This window comes from Eptatretus burgeri, chromosome 8, assembly GCF_056783735.1.
Source record: "Eptatretus burgeri isolate ZD-2024b chromosome 8, Ebu_testis_v1, whole genome shotgun sequence".
NCBI lineage: Eukaryota > Metazoa > Chordata > Myxini > Myxiniformes > Myxinidae > Eptatretus > Eptatretus burgeri.
In genome coordinates, this window is record NC_140968.1 from 94,920,716 (window position 1) to 94,934,814 (window position 14,099).

The 14,099-nt window shown below is 41.5% G+C and overlaps 1 protein-coding gene across 18 annotated transcripts in view; it reads left to right on the forward strand.

Moving 5' to 3' along the window:
* Positions 1 to 14,099, forward strand: part of LOC147022305 (CUGBP Elav-like family member 4) — a 552,060-nt gene that overhangs the window by 504,017 nt on the left and 33,944 nt on the right. For 9 of the 18 annotated variants that reach the window (XM_085893037.1, XM_085893040.1, XM_085893045.1 and 6 more), the window contains 4 exons: positions 6,253 to 6,315; positions 6,462 to 6,542; positions 6,914 to 7,102; positions 7,327 to 7,549. In XM_085893037.1, coding sequence (XP_085749163.1) covers positions 6,253 to 6,315; positions 6,462 to 6,542; positions 6,914 to 7,102; positions 7,327 to 7,505 — 512 coding nt within the window. In that variant the 3' untranslated portion in view covers positions 7,506 to 7,549. The remainder of the gene's footprint in view (positions 1 to 6,252; positions 6,316 to 6,461; positions 6,543 to 6,913; positions 7,103 to 7,326; positions 7,550 to 14,099) is intronic. The other 9 variants (XM_085893043.1, XM_085893041.1, XM_085893049.1 and 6 more) reach the window with 4 other exon arrangements.

A 14,099-nucleotide genomic window follows, 5' to 3' on the forward strand; every position in this document is an offset into this window, starting at 1 on the left:
TGTGTGTGTGTGTGTGTGTGTGTGTGTGTGTGTGTGTGTGTGTGTGTGTGTGTGTGTGTGTGTGTAGCATTGTGTGCTGCTCATGACGAGGTATTTTGAATTGTGAAAGGTGCACATTTAGCTTGAATCTCCCTCTTGCATAGTGCAGGTAGTGCCTCACATGTGAAAGGGAAGGAGCTATTGGAGAGGTGAAATAGGACAGGGGAAGGGGTGGTGGGGGCGGGAGGGGTTGGAAGTTGCTTTACAAACTAGGTTAATCACTCACCCAAAACGCCAACGACATCAGCCCTACAAGAGTGGAGGCAGGCACACAGAGAATGTGTTGTATTTTTATTGCTCTCGACCAGTAGAGGGCGATCTAAGCTAATCAGCGGGCTGCAGGTCCAGCCCTCAAACAACTCCAAGGGATGTAAAATCCCCTACACTACCATTAAAATCCAAAATCAATGATATATTTCAATTCAACAGGAGCTTTATATTTCATTATATAGACACTAAGAATGTAAGAAGGGATTGAACGTCAATACAAAAGGAAAAACATTGAATATCATCAATGTACTTATTAGTTGTTGCAACTTCTGGGTCATGAAATCTTGTGTAAAGCAGTTAAAGTGACTATTACAGTACATAGTGTAAAGTGTTTAACCAGGTCCGGGTGCAGGTGGATGTGTTGCGGCCATCAGGTTGCCCAGTGCTAATCTAGAAAAGGCATGGAAGGGGTGCCATTTTAATGGTGAAACGTTCAAGACAGATTAAGTGAAACCGACAACATTTGCTCAAGTTGTCACAGCACTGTAGTTCAGCTTCCTGTACATTAAAATACTCTCACTAACCTTACTGTATTTGTCTTATAAAATCTGGTATTCCTCCGTCCATTTTTTCCTCGTACACTCACTGTTGCCTACATTAAGCCTCCTGCTCGTCGTCCTCTACAGTGCGGGCAAAAGGTTTGAAACAAATGGACTGAAAATTGCAAATAAGTTAGGAATCATTTTGGAGATTTCTTACTGCTCTCTCCTTTCTTGGAAAGTAAGAGCAACTCACAGTCTACAAGAGCTTTGTTCTCAGCTCAGTGAAATGCTGCTCTCCTCTATGGGCTGTCGCCCAATTAACACATCTGTCTCTCCTGTATTCCGTGATATACAAAGCTCTCAACATTATTGGAATCTCTCACGATGATGCCACAGCACAAGGTCTGTTGCTTTCACATCATAGGCAGTTTCGTTCTCTTTTTCTTTCTCTCTTTCTCTCAGTCCTCTGATCCTCCCCAGAAACTTCAGATGCACACATTCTTCCAGTAACCACTTCCTGGTTAAACTTCCAAAATTCAGGTTGACAACACACCTCAACTCCTTTGTTCCTTGCTTCTCCCGTCTATGAAAACACCTTCCAGAGGCCGTTCTTTCCCACTCTTCCCTCCATGGCTTCAAACAGGCAGTGCAACACCCCATCCTGACCCATGATCTTTATTATCCACATTAACCCTTCCAAAGCCAACCCCTCTTACTTGCTGGTGTCGGTTCTCTCTCTCTCTCTCTCTCTCTCTCTCTCTCTCTCTCTCTCTCTCTCTCTCTCTCTCTCTCTCTCTCTGTCTCTGTCTCTGTCTCTGTCTCTGTCTCTGTCTCTGTCTCTGTCTCTGTCTCTGTCTCTGTCTCTGTCTCTGTCTCTGTCTCTGTCTCTGTCTCTGTCTCTGTCTCTGTCCCTGTCTCTGTCTCTGTCTTTGTCTCTCCCCTACTGTAAGTTCAACCTTGCTTTTCCACGAGCCTCACTTTTGCTGAAAAAAACTCCAAATGTGAGCTGAAGTTTTACTCCTTCTTCCTCTTTCTGCATCCTCTTATAGTGGAACTTGTCCACATATCACTTGGACATTTTGAGATATCAGTGTACTTTTAAGGACATATGGAGAAAGAAAAATCAACACAGTTCATGGGATTGTAACTTGGGGATCACACGGCCATGAACCATGGGCTCAGATTGGCAAGAGAAACAGACCAATCAAAAGGTTTGGATTGGTCTATTTCTGCTGTGTTATTACTACCATGGTCAATACTATTACTTTGACTGCTGCTGCTAATACTACTCCCTACTCCTACTACTATTACGTATTATTATTATTACTATTATTGTCTCTAACTATCAGTGGACTGCATAGTTCACGTCATGATGAACGATTCACTACCATTGGATATCCGCACAAACATTCTTGTCGCATGTTCTGAGAGTCCACTGTCTGTCCTCTGTAATAGTCTGGACTCACTGTGATATGACCTGCTATGGACACGTTGCAAAGTGACATTCATCATAGCAATTGCACATGTGTTTCTTCTCATGGTTTCATGAAGGATTTGCCACTATATTCATCATCATCATCCAGAGCCTCTACCAACTCGTCATATGTCACAGGGAAGTCTTGTGACAATGAATTGGGGCTCTCAGTACCTCCCGAAGAAGTTGTAAAATGACAGGCAATGTCAGGGGTTGAGCCCCATTGATTTGGTGGAAAGTCCTCATCATATGGTAAAGGTGTCCATTGGTCTTTGGGAAAATGCACTATATGACTTGATGATAGTGTGAAAATGGCATACAACGATGACTGGAAGATGTCCTCAAGTGTATTGTAACAGTAATCCATTCCCTGACGACGATGATGATGGTTACCTGAGTTATTTTGGTGCTGGCTATTATTATTTTCACTCCTTTAACCATAATCGTACTGTGTGGTGCTGGCAATGATACTACGAGGTATACCCTCTCCAAGAGTTGTGTAAGTTCTTATCTTCACATCTTTGAATCCCACTGCATATATGTATGACCTGGACATAATTCCTGCCCTGCCTGATGGTGCTTTTTTTTTAAAATCATGATTGTTGTCAGGGCTGCAACCATGGAGATGAATACTTTGAAGTCTATTATGGACATTTGGGAAGATCGTGGTTGTCTCGCATGCCGAAGTTGTAGTTGAAGTCTGGCTTCAGTTGCAGGCTTGTTTCAGAAGGTTCCAACAACATGATGCCCTCGATCAAAACCACATCACCTCTTGATGTCCTCTCATATGGTCAGTTTGTTTCTGTGTATCATTTGAAAAGTGTATGCTGTTGTTTGCCGGCATGCAGGCCAAATTCCAAAATCCTGACTTCTGGTCTGTAGTAGCACTCATCTTTGGTTGTCACAGTCTCTCTGCCCCCACCAGAACTCGACAAGTGATGATAAGAATGGATCCGTGGTTACATGATCTGTAGAGTCACTTAAACCTATGTTGAGGTGAGTGTCCTCCTTCCTTTGAGAGGTGCTTTCTCATCATTTTGACAGAGTACCAATATTTATAAGGCATTTCCTTCTGGAGTCATGTTCGCATTAGGTAGATCACATGACCTGCTGAAGGATTGATATGATTGACATGGTGCATCCTCATAGTCATGCTGCAGATGATTAAAGATGACAAATGTTAATTATTGAGTTTCATGCCTGTTCTTGAGGAAGGAATATCACAGCATGAGCAACACAATGCATTCTTCATCACCAGTCAGTGCTAGGTTCCAAATTTCAGCACTCCAGACAGTCAGTACTTTCTGAATGATTACCTCCAACACCGAAGGTGGACAGATATTATGTTTTCACCCCTGTCTGTCTGTCTGTGAGCAGGATATCTCAAAACGTTGTGGATGGATTTGGAAGAAATTTGGTGTCCAGGTTGGGTGTGTGACAAGGATTGAAGTGATTAGATTTTCGTGAAGATCCAGATCCAGATCCTAGAACTTTCTAAGTGATTCGTCACCAATGAGAGATGGGGCCAAAAACGATATGTTGCATGATATCTCAAAAGGTCGTGGACGGATTCAGACAAAACTTGGTGGACAGGTTGGATGTGTTAGAAGGATGAATTGATTCTATTTTGGTGAAGATTCGAATCCGGATCCAGATACAATAATTTTTTGATTTTTGAAGTGATTCTTCACCATTGAGAGATGGGTCCAAAAATGATATATACAGGATATAGAATGATATTTTTATCTCGCCTGTTCCAAGAACAGAGAGCTATAATGATACCCCCGGCGTGAGCGTCAGCGTCGGCGTGAGCGTGAAAATGTTAAAGTTTTTGGTGCAAGTTATTTCGAAGCTTGCCATTCATTAATACGTGTACTAGGATGCTGATATTTGGCATGGAGGTTCCTTTGGGGTATATTAATTATTGATTTAGTGAAGTTGAAATTAAAAAATAATTTCAAATGTTTAAAATTTTTGACCTGTTTTGAACTTAACTTTTTTGTAGCACATCAACGTTAAAGTTTTTGGTGCAAGTTATTTAGAAGCTTGCCATTTATTTAATATGTGTACTAGGATGCTGATATTTGGCATGGAGGTTCCTTTGGGGTATATTATTGATGTAGTGAAATTGAAATTAAAAAATAATTTCAAATGTTTAAAATTTTTGACCTGTTTTGAACTTAACTTTTTTGTAGCACATCAACGTTAAAGTTTTTGGTGCAAGTTATTTGGAAGCTTGCCATTTATTTAATATGTGTACTAGGATGCTGATATTTGGCATGGAGGTTCCTTTGGGGTATATTATTGATGTAGTGAAATTGAAATTAAAAAATAATTTCAAATGTTTAAAATTTTTGACCTGTTTTGAACTTAACTTTTTTGTAGCACATCAACGTTAAAGTTTTTGGTGCAAGTTATTTGGAAGCTTGCCATTTATTTAATATGTGTACTCGGATGCTGATATTTGGCATGGAGGTTCCTTTGGGTATATTATTGATGTAGTGAAGTTGAAATTAAAAAATAATTTCAAATGTTTTAAATTTTTGACCTGTTTTGAACTTAACTTTTTTGTAGCACATCAACGTTAAAGTTTTTTCCTTTCTAATGTTTTTATCTACCACACTATTTTTTACTGATTACAATATACAAATACATATATTGCTTTAAAATTATTTGGATCAGACTTCACTGCAATGCTTTATAAAAAATATTATTAGACTAGTCTTTCAAAAACGATAAATGTATAAACAGGAGAGCATTGGGTGGCTTTGACACCAACTCTCTGCTTATAAGTTGTGGACAAGTTATGACAAAACACGGTCGATAAGTTGGGTCAGTGACAAGAACAAGCTGATTAAATTTTGGTTCAGTTGTGGATCCAGATCCGGCCTATCAGTGGGATACGAAACGTAAACTGTTCAGCCTGGCAGAAGTATGCGCTCCACCGAGTGCTGTTCTTGTCTCCATCTTTTTTGACAACTGTAGTCGATTCTCTTGCAAATGCTGCCAGTGTTGTCGTACCAGCTGATGTTATGGATAGTATTGTTTAACATTTCAGATAACCACTTTGAGATGCTGTTTTGTGCGGAATGATACCATGCAGATTATAATTGAGTTGGCCCTATCAAAAAGCCCTTTTAGTGCTTTTTAGTACAATGCACATTGTTTCTATGGATGTGTTGTCCAGACGATGGATCATGAGGTTCAAGTGAAGAATTTTAGAATTTACATATTCAAATTGAGCATTTCTCTTTCTTTCCTTTGAATCTTTGAGAAAAATTCAGAAGTTTGCGTCGCACACTGATACCGCTGCATGTCCAAACTGGTATTGGAGATGGACTGACAACAATCACTGACTGATGGCGTCCCATGACGAAATGGAATGGGCAGAGATATTCACTGTAACTGAACCGTAGAACCTTCATCCCATTGGCTTGATGTTCTCCAAAGTCGGGCAGTATTACTTCTGTCAGGCCTACAATGTTTGCTTGCAATCTTTACAGATATATATTTAATGATAAATTCAGCTGCACAGAGTTATTGAGTGAAAACACATTCCATGTACCACTGGATAGTCCTAACAGGATTGTGCAGAGGCCCCATCCCTTGTTCTCTTCCCCTTCTTTCTGCCTCTGTCTCCCTTATCCTCCAACACACCTGGCCCCCAACACCTTTCCCTATTTTTCTTCCTACTGGAGATTTGGAAGCCTCTCTTTCAGTTTTCGAACAGGTGAATCGTTTGTTATATGGAATATGTGGCTCATTATATGGTACTCTGAAGTTCCACAAAATATATCGTATATCCTTGTACTGCATAATTTTCACCATAAAGTGCATCACATGGAAACTTTCACTCACAACAGGAAAATATTATTCGCTTGGTAATATTCTGGTGGGTACGTCGCTCTTCGGTGAGCAATTTTTGCTCGCAGCAATATTTACCACGCTTCTGACTAACACCTGCTCTTCAACACGTGTTTCTTGTAGCACAAAGCCCCACTGCTGCAGACCCTCTTCAGCAGGCTTATGCAGGGATGCAGCAATACACAGGTGATGTATAATCATGATGTTGTAACTGTGATGTTGTAGCCCTGTTGTTATTTCCATCTTTCAGTCCCCGCTCTTTAATGCTCCGAAATAAACGTAGAGAACCTGCGATCCTCACCCTTCAGTGTGTCCCTTGCCCTCACCTACAGCCACATACCCTGCAGCATATGGCCAAATAAACCAGGCCTTCACCCAACCGCCACCTATTGTTCCTCAACAGCAGAGAGAAGGTATCTTTCATTGTCTTTTACATTTTATAAGTTACTTGTATTATTGCGAATGCACCACCTGCATGAGAACTTGATTCCTACATTGCTAATGGATCAGGTTTTTTTATGTACAGGTATCGAACCTCATCGAATCGCAGAGATTCCTACGTTCTTCATTACAGTTGTGCTACAATGTCATTGTCCTTCAACATAACCCATTAGTCACGATGGGAAATAAATCCAAATTGCTCCGTGCTTGCACCACTGATGAAAATGTTCCTCTGATGGGGCGATGTATGAGGGATAAGTTTATTTCCTATTTATGATCAAAATTTTATTTAATTTATATGTCTCTTTTCATCTCTCATTCCCACTCCTTGCCTCGATACTAGCACCTCTCTATCCCCCTGTTCCTCTATGTGCCATTCCTTTGCCAGGGCCCGAAGGATGCAACTTATTCATCTACCACCTGCCCCAGGAGTTTGGGGATGCAGAACTCATGCAGATGTTTCTACCTTTCGGAAACGTCATCTCTTCCAAGGTCTTTGTGGACCGAGCCACCAACCAAAGCAAGTGCTTTGGTACGTATCGAGATTTTTCTTATTTTTTCAGGGACTTCACTTGGGGCCCTGTGATCCAAGAGGAAACGATTGCAGCAATCGACAACAGGAAATGGCATGTACAGGTTGTTGATTGGTGAAAGCAGTGGTCGGTGCCTGCTGGTCACAAACGAGAGGTGTGGCTAGGTTAATGTGATTTGTCGTAGGCAAGCGTTTGCTGTATTTATTTATTTTTTGTTTCTCAGCTGTAGTGCTGGACGCAATGCAGCCATTCCCTCCAAACCCCCACGCCACAGGCTTCGTGAGCTTTGACAACCCAGCCTCGGCCCAAGCAGCGATCCAGGCCATGAACGGGTTCCAGATCGGTATGAAGCGTCTTAAGGTGCAGCTCAAGCGACCCAAGGATGCGAACCGGCCCTACTGACAGGTGCCGCCATGCCCCCCCCTCGGCATTCGCCACTATGACAGGTGTGGATCGACTGATTTATGCATTGTCATAAAGTATACTCCACAAACATCACAACAGAAATCACCAGCTACATTCTTTTCATTGCATTGTTTTAATAATTCAGATTCTTATTATTATCGTTGTTATCATTGATGTCAGTATGTCATTATTATCAGTATTCATTCATTCATGCAAATGCAATATCTGGGTGTGGGCATGGATTAATTATCCATTGGGGAGTGAGGGGGGGGGGCAATTGGGGTCAGGCCATTAATTTGTAATTAGGCTAGTGTATCAGCACACAATGGTCTACCCTTTTTGAAAGGTACAGCAGGATCTTTAATGTCCACCAGAGAATTCTAGATGATCATTATTTGAATTTGATGTCCATAGATGTTGATATATTTTTGGATTACATGCTATTCTGGATTTATTTATTTTTCCCTGCCATTTAACCTAATAGCGATGCATCTTTTCCTCCTACTTCTCTTCTTGTCAACTCTGCTTTCCTCTTCTAATTAATTGAACCGGAAGAGTACCCATCCAACGGGCAATCTTGTTCCAAGCGTACAACAGCAACACGTTCTTCTGACACATCCCTTTGTTTGAGCGGTGTATAGGCCACAGACCGCTACCTCAATTGCTCCCGAACATAAAAATAACCCCCGTTATGTACATGAAACAAAAACATGCCTACTGCTTATGTGCAGATGCAATACATCATGGTGAAATAGATCAGATAATTCCAATTGCACTGGCCCATAGGCTGACACAAGAGGCCTGAAGCCTGAGGCCTATACATACTGTCACCTCCACAAGGCCCATGATTCATATTGGCTCCAACCATTCAATATTTGATGATCCTTTCAAGTCTCTTGGGTTGTTTTACATTGAACGGAAAACGTTTCGGGAGAGCGTGGCGATTGTGAATATGATACTTCCGAAGATGTCTTCGGCTTACCAAATAGGCAGATGTATAATTTTTTTTCAGGTTACAATTGTGGGTTCGTGTCAGGCCAGCTGTCAAACCAATGGGTATAGAGCGGACATACACACAAACACTTTCTCCATTAGATATTGGTTCACGAGTCAGTAAGTGACCACTATATTCGTTATGGGTGTGTGTTTGTCTGTCGGTCTGTCTGTCCCGAGCATAGCTCCGTGGGTTTTGATCCGATCTTGATAAAATTAGGGTGCGAGGTTTATATCATGATCTCATTGTGTTTTCCTGAGAATGGGTATGCTGCGCCCATTATGGGCGGAGCCACGCCCAAAAAACATGTGTTTTTAGGGGGTAGCCAGTTTCAAGTTACATCTTCTCCGAGGGGGTTTGTCGAATCTGGCAGGGGTTTCGGTATTTGGTTAGCCCAATGGCACCTGCATAGCCCCACGGAGCTCGATTTTTCATTTTAGTCCCAAGGTCAAGGTCACAAGGTCACGAACTTAGAAAATGTCAAAAAAAACAATAAATTGGGCATCGAGCTCTGAGGGTTTTTAACTGTTTCGAATGAAAGTTGGTATGAAAGTAGTGCTCTTCGAGTACTACAACTTTCATTATTTACGTTTTTCCCGATTCCTGCGAGTTTGCCCGTGGCGTCCCCTCGAAGGTCAAAAAATAAAAAAGCGAACTGTGTACATTACTCGTGAACCATCGCCGTCTCCAGACTTTTACATTATATTCTTCTCTGGGGTTTTTTTTTTTTTTTTTTGGTGTTTTTACATTGTATCGTTGACCTCTTTTTCAATTCATTGTATGTTTTTATTACGAGGTTAAATGCTATTCTTTTAATGCCATTTTCTTTGTTGTTGTTCTTCGATTTGCCATGTGTTCCCTTTATCAGACCCTGTTTGGCTGTCACGTTCATATGTGATGTCACACATGGGGACCCACAGACACACGACACCGCATGTGTTTCGCAGCCATTCCAACTAACGCTGCATTTTCTTCTTCTTTCAAGGATGAAATTAGATGATGATCAGAGCTCATAATCCGTTATTTTTGAAGGAGACACTCGTATTTGTATCATTTTTGAAGATGTCAAAATAAATCCTCATTTCTACGAGCTCATTGTTATGCAAAATTGCTGCCATGATTAATCATGTGATATGATAAGGCAAATGTTTGAAGGTTAAACAAGCACACAAAAAAAAGGTGAGTAAGTAGAGAATGTTTTGAATTATCAGTGAATTAACATCAGAGCATAAATCAAGGTTCAGAAATTAAGTAAAACGGTGCAGGACCCATAATCACACACACTTTTGAACATTTACATGCATGATATGACAAAACACGAACGACCGCACTGTGATCACCACTGACGGAAAATCTGGTAACAGGCTGATTGGGAAACACGCGTTTAAAGCACTCTTAAAAGATGAACATCACGATTGGGAAACACATTTAATGCACTATTAGAAGATTAACTCGACACCTCTCATCCATGACAGCCTCCGCCACGGTTATACAGGAACGAGCTGTTTCGTCACACGGTTACAGATTGTTTTACCCCAATGTGGGGACGTTTAAAAATTACGTAATGCTATTTCTTTAGGAAGGTGTGTACCGTGAGTGCTGATGGGCTTGTTTAAACCTTACTTATAAATTTTATTTGAAATTGATTAGATTTTTCGGGGTCCCTCAATGTGAATAATACTCGACCCAAACAAAGCCAAAGAAAATCTGATGCAACAAATTCTTGAAGACACGTGGCACATCGCAGGTAAAAAGACTGTTGAAATTTCGGATGTAAACTTGAATTGACCGGTGTATCCCAATGATAAAAACGCACTCATCCCAGAGCAATTTGTGTTAAATTTTTATTTGCTTTCACACGAGGTTTGTTTCCAAAATACACTACATGGCCAAAAGTATGCGGATCTAATTAGTGGATTCGGCTATTTCATCCATACCCATTGCTGACAGGTGTATAAAATCAAGCACATAGTCATGCAATCTCCATAGACAAATATTGGTAATAGAATGGGCTGTATTTAAGAGCTCAGTAACATTCAATGTGGCACCGTCATGGGATGCCACCTTTCCAACAAGTCAGCTCGTCGAATCTCTGCCCTGCTCGAGCTGCCCCGGTCAACTAGTGCTGTTGTTGTGAAGTGGAAATGTCGAGTAGCCACAACAGCTCAGCCGCGAAGTGGTAGGCCACACAAGCTCACATAACGGGACCGCCGAGTGTTGAAGTGCGTAGCCCGGAAAAATCGTCTGTCATCGATTGCAACACTCACTACCGAGATCCAAGCTGACTGGAAGCAATGTAGTAGAGGACCCCACCATTGAGTCCGTGACCAAGTTTCCGGGAACAATTTTTCAATGCAGATTCTGGTAGATGGGGCCAAAAAAAGAAATTTTAGTGAGGGTACCCCTCTCAAAAGTGCGGGCTAACTCCACCAGGAGGCGAAATTCAAAATGACCACCCAAAATCAATATTGTGGTTTAATTTCACTTCTAATTAGTCTAGAACATTCGTTTTGGTGTCTAAATCTATGTTTTGGGGTGAAGGATTTCAAATCTGACCATGATAATTATGTATATGCAACACCAGAGGGTGTTTTACAATATATATGCTGATACGGAGACTTTTTTTGTCATTTTTGGGGCTGACATTACACTATGGTCAGATTTAAATACTTATTATTATGGATGTAATTCTATAAACCAGCTGGCAAGTCTATATCTGCAGTGCATGTACAAAATCATAGTCCAGTACGTACCGGTTTCTAGATGACAAAGTACAGATGACGTGGAAAATTTAAAATGACCTGAACTAGACTTGACACCGCAAAACACTGATATGCAGCGAAAGAAAGGGGTCATTCATACACTTGTACGGCTTGATGAAAACTACTCGGACAAGTCCCCTAAGTCACAGCCAGTGGGTGCTTTTGCTGGTTTCCAGATGACAGTTCAACCTGTTGTAACAAAAAGTAAGCCATACTACTTCTTTACATATCCAAGTCCTCCTAACAAGATGGTAGTGCATGAGGTAATGTGCAGAGTCACTGCGGCAGCAAAAGCCAAGAACATGCCTTTCATTCTGTTGGTTGGTGGTCAACCTGTGTATGCCCACATTGTGCAGATCAAGTACGAACATCCGGAGAAATTTGGTGTCATCTTTCCCTTCATTTGGCCTTTCCACATGCATTTCTCCTTCATATCTGCCATGAACAAACGGTTCCAGGGATCAGGCTTGTCAGACCTATTAGTGGCAGCAGGAGTAATTGCAGACGGCTCAGTGGACCAAGCTTTAAAGGGCAAGCACTATGAACGATTAAACGTGGCATGAGGTGTCTAAGACTGATGTATGAGACCCTTATGAGCCAAATTGTCCAAACTGGAGCAAAAAATGGCAACACAGTACAATCAGATGCAATAAAAGCAAATCTGCAGGTACTTCAGGACAAATCAACCTCTGATGAAGAACGTCAACGTGCATATGTGTTCCTGGAAGGAGAGCCAGAAGTTATGGGCGTAGTCTCTCAGGAATTAAGGAAGATTGGAAAGCAGTGACAGCCCAATGACAAGGCTCTAGTTGAGTTTCCTGAACATGACTGAAATTCTAATGATGAATTTCCATGCCTTGAGAACACAGAACTGGGACGAGTTCAAGGCATTTGTCAGGCTGATGATTCCATGGCTGCAAGTGTATGATAACACAAACTATGGGAGATGGTTGGTGGAATTCTGGCTGGAAATAGAAAGTCTTCCAGAAGACAAGGCTCAGTTTATGGCAGGTGGTCTGTTTGCCCAGTCCATGACAGGAAAACCATATTCTTGTCCGCCCCTTGACCTGTGGATCGAGACGAGTATGAAGAAGGGTTCAAAGTTGAAGGCTGGATGGCTTAAGATTTTGAAGAACGAGAAAATGCTGCTCACACAAACCCGTACAGTAAACATTGTCAACACGGTCAGGACATCCTTGCATGGAATTGCCCAATCCAGTGAATCTGAACAAGCACACAGTGAAAATACCAGAAATCGACTGGAACTTGATGAACAGGCTGTACTGGATTTGCAAATGTGTATGAATGAATTTGAATGCGACCCTTTCAATGTGGAAAACATTCTGCAAAGATGGAATGTTCTCAGCAACCAAGTCTTTCCATGCAAGTGTCAAGAAGAATTCTAGAAGAAGCTTCAGCAATCCTCCACCAACAAATGAACAAAAAGACAAAAGACCTGCAAAATCTGAAGAAATGGAGAACAAAGCAATGGCATCCATCATTGCAATGGCCGAGAAACATAACAAAAAAATTGTTTTGGCAGATGTAATGGAGTACAGAGTCACTGATGAATGCTTAACAATCTTTAACATGAATGGCTGAATGAGGAAAACTCAGAAGTCAAAGCTGATTGAAGTCCTCGACTTGGAAAGCCTTCAACACGTCCCAGGTGATTACGTAGCCATAATTGACACGGGCTTCATGTGGAGGTTATCTCTTCCATCAGCTGAACAACGGAATAAACGTGATGGCGAGGTGTTCACCTGGTCTGAGTTTGCTTCAAACATGCTCTCTTTAATACTGAGGCGTCACACATCCGCTGCCACACTTATCCTGGTGAATGATCCTTATGACTTTCCGTATACTATTAAGTACAGTGAGAGAAGTATGCGAGCAAGTAAAAATGGTAACGGAGGATTCAGAAACATTTTCATCAGAGCAGAGGAAAGCTTCCTGTCACCAAAATTACTTGCTGACCTCTTCAGTAGTCCTAGCAATATACAGAGGTTGCAAGTATTTCTAAAGAACCAGTTCAGAATTATGTCAACCAGCCTCACAAACAAAGAACTGATTTACTCCGTCGGACCTGACTGCGAGAATCTCACCAGAGGGGGTTAAAGTGTTTGACTGTAAGTGCAATCACATCGTGGCAGATACTGTGATGTTTTTCATCTACTCGCAGATTCGCAAAGTTGACTCTCAAGTACCAGTCATACTGGATGCTGAAGATACTGATGTTATGATGTTATCTGCTCATGTTGCTCACAGGATTCATGGCATTTTAGGAATAAAGTGCAAAGACACCATCATTGATCGTCATTCCCAATGTGCAAAGAATGTTGCTGATGTCATCATACCGTTGTATGTGCACAGTGCTTGTGATACCGCAGCTGCCTTTTTTGGTCATGGCAAAAAAATCGGTTTTTTGAGAAAGGATGGTGCCAAGAGGCCACACCAATTCTGCAGTCAGTTGGCAATGAAATTCCAGCCTCCAATGAAATTCTGGACAACATGGCCATTTTGACAATGCGATACATCTATGGTTTCAAACTCAGACAAACACTTGATGAAGCCAGAGCTCAGAAGTGAAAGCATCTCAAAAAGGAAGTCTACATCAAGAATACCACCTGACAGAGAGTCTCACAACTTGAAGGTGCAGCGAGTGAATTATTATCAGTCCTACCTGTTTCTCAACTTTGGTAAAAGTGAGCTCATTCCATCCCCACTGAACAGTGGGTGGAGGCTGGACAATGGAAAATGTGTACCCCAGAGGTATAGTAATCCAGCTCTACCAAAGAACTTGAGAGAATCAATACAGGGTGTAGATGAGGAGGA